This window comes from Amphimedon queenslandica, unplaced genomic scaffold (genome assembly GCF_000090795.2).
Source record: "Amphimedon queenslandica unplaced genomic scaffold, v1.1 AMPQUscaffold_7344_Cont20704, whole genome shotgun sequence".
Classification (NCBI taxonomy): domain Eukaryota; kingdom Metazoa; phylum Porifera; class Demospongiae; order Haplosclerida; family Niphatidae; genus Amphimedon; species Amphimedon queenslandica.
The window spans coordinates 1-2,080 of record NW_003552371.1 but is presented as its reverse complement, the minus strand read 5'-3'; the positions used below and the strand labels follow the sequence as shown (position 1 = coordinate 2,080).

Genomic DNA, 2,080 nt, shown 5'->3' with positions numbered 1-2,080 from the left:
GAAAGCTTTGCCGAATGCTTATCGTTTAATTCAATTTCCCTTTTTTCCATTAGCTCCATGTTGTCTTCTTGTTGCTTAACTAGTTGTTCATCTCTGCTTCTAATGGTTTCCTTTAGTACTCGAGTGGATTCATTGAATTTATTTTCCTTCAATGAAAGAACATTTTGTAGGCCTGTGACTCGTGATGATAAAGTTTTTAAATCTGTTGTCATTTTTTCCTTTTCTTTCTTTAAATCTTCATTTTCTCTTTTATTAGCAGCATTTTCTTCTCTTAATTCTCGAATAATTCTCTCTGCTACTTTTCTTTCTTCGTCTAGCTTTTTTTCAGCTTCCTCTTTTTCTTGAATTGCATTTTTTAGCTCTTTTTCTATTACTGGCCTGTTTTTCATTTTTGGAAATTTAGAGATAATTTGCTGAATAAACTGAAGAAAATCAATCATTTCTGGTCTACCAGTAGGATCATCATGAAGACAATCCTTAGCAAAAGGAAGGAGCTCATTCTCTTTTGGTATATTCTTAATGTAGCTTGATCTTCTATCCCATTCTGATACTTTTGTGAAGGATTTTTCTTTACCAGGTTTAGCTGGTTCAGGTACAAACTGGTTTTTAGGCTCAGGGAATTGACCAGTAAGTACATGAAGAATGAGACAACCATAAGAGAATACATCTAACTTGTGATCATATACCGGATTATCTTCAAGAGCTTCTGGTGGCATTACCATAGCATTACCAGGTGCTGTAGTCAGGTGATCCTTTTTAAAGGTATCGGCTAATCTTGATACTCCTAGATCTGATATCTTAGCTGAGTATGAAGAGGTCAGTAACACGTTATTAGCAGTGAGGTCACGATGTACAATAGGAGGACGTTTTCCATGAAGATAGCACAAACCCTTAGCAACATCAAGAAGAATAGAATACTTCATTTGAAGTGGTAGCTCTTCTCTCTCCAGACATTGTGTGAGTGATAAAGGAAGATACTCCATTACTAACATTGGTAATTGTGAACGAGGAGGATAATAGACACCAATTAACTGGACAATGTTAGGATGGCTTTGCTGACTGTGAAGAAGCACCGCATCACTAAATTTCTTTAAAGTATGATCCTAAGAAGTATAAGATTGCAGTGGTAGAGTATCTAATCGCTAAAAATAATAATATATACCTGTACAATAGCATCATGAAGCTTCTTAGCAGCACAGGTTGTTCCACTAACTATTACTTCAGTAACAACACCATAAGCTCCACGGCCTAACTCTTTACCAGTCTCCTTTAAATTAGGCAACAGTAATGGCTGAAGTTGAGCTCGGTGTTGGAAGTTCATGGAGCCGGAGGGGTAGGACCGCGTCGTTATTGGATAGAGCGGCGACCGCGTCGTTATTTGGTAGGGCGTTGTTTGAAGCTGAAAACAGTGATGAATTCTGTATAACCATAGATACTGGTATAACCAGAGATAATGAATAGTACGTTACGTAGTATTAATTATCTATAGTAGGCAACCATGGATGGTATAACTAAAGGGTCACTGGAGTGTACAATCCATTCCCTGACCATAAACAAGTCAAGTTTAAACAGTAGTCCTGACCGAATTCAAACCAGTGCCCACTGATGTCCCTGCAGTCCCGTTGTCGGAGCAATAGCCACTTTGTAAAAGTTTATAAATTATTATAATTAGTTTATGGAGATTCATACTAATAGTTGATTAACAATATTAATTTTATTTTTAAGAGCTGACACAAATCTTAAATGCAACTGCATGAGAATAGTAAAACATGAAAAGAAAAGGAAAAAGCAAAAAATAAGTGTGGAAAAAACAATGACATTGAAAAAGGGAAAAAGTTGCTATGAGAATAACAAAAAAATAAAATAACAAAAATAATAATAATAAAATAATAATGTCATGATAATAATAGCTAAAGAGCACTCGCTTTGTTAACAGGAGATAGCAATGACCCATTGTCATCATTTGACGTATTTTTAAATGCACTCGCCATTTCAACAGTACTAGTGGTCAGACCAGCACTACCCTGGGACGGTGGTGAGCTAGCAGGCGTGGCAGTGGTACGATACACGGACGAGCGAC

The 2,080-nt window shown here is 36.6% G+C and overlaps 1 protein-coding gene across 1 annotated transcript; it reads right to left on the bottom strand.

Annotated features, from left to right (window-relative positions):
- Window positions 1–6: 6 nt before the first annotated feature.
- Window positions 7–1,336, bottom strand: LOC105315878 (calcium/calmodulin-regulated receptor-like kinase 1; the record flags this gene model as incomplete). Its single annotated transcript, XM_011410642.2, has 2 exons — window positions 1,163–1,336; window positions 7–1,103 (listed from the first exon to the last, which is right to left on the bottom strand). Coding segments are annotated over exons 1-2 (1,256 nt in total), but the record flags the coding sequence as incomplete, so codon positions are not given.
- Window positions 1,337–2,080: the final 744 nt, after the last annotated feature.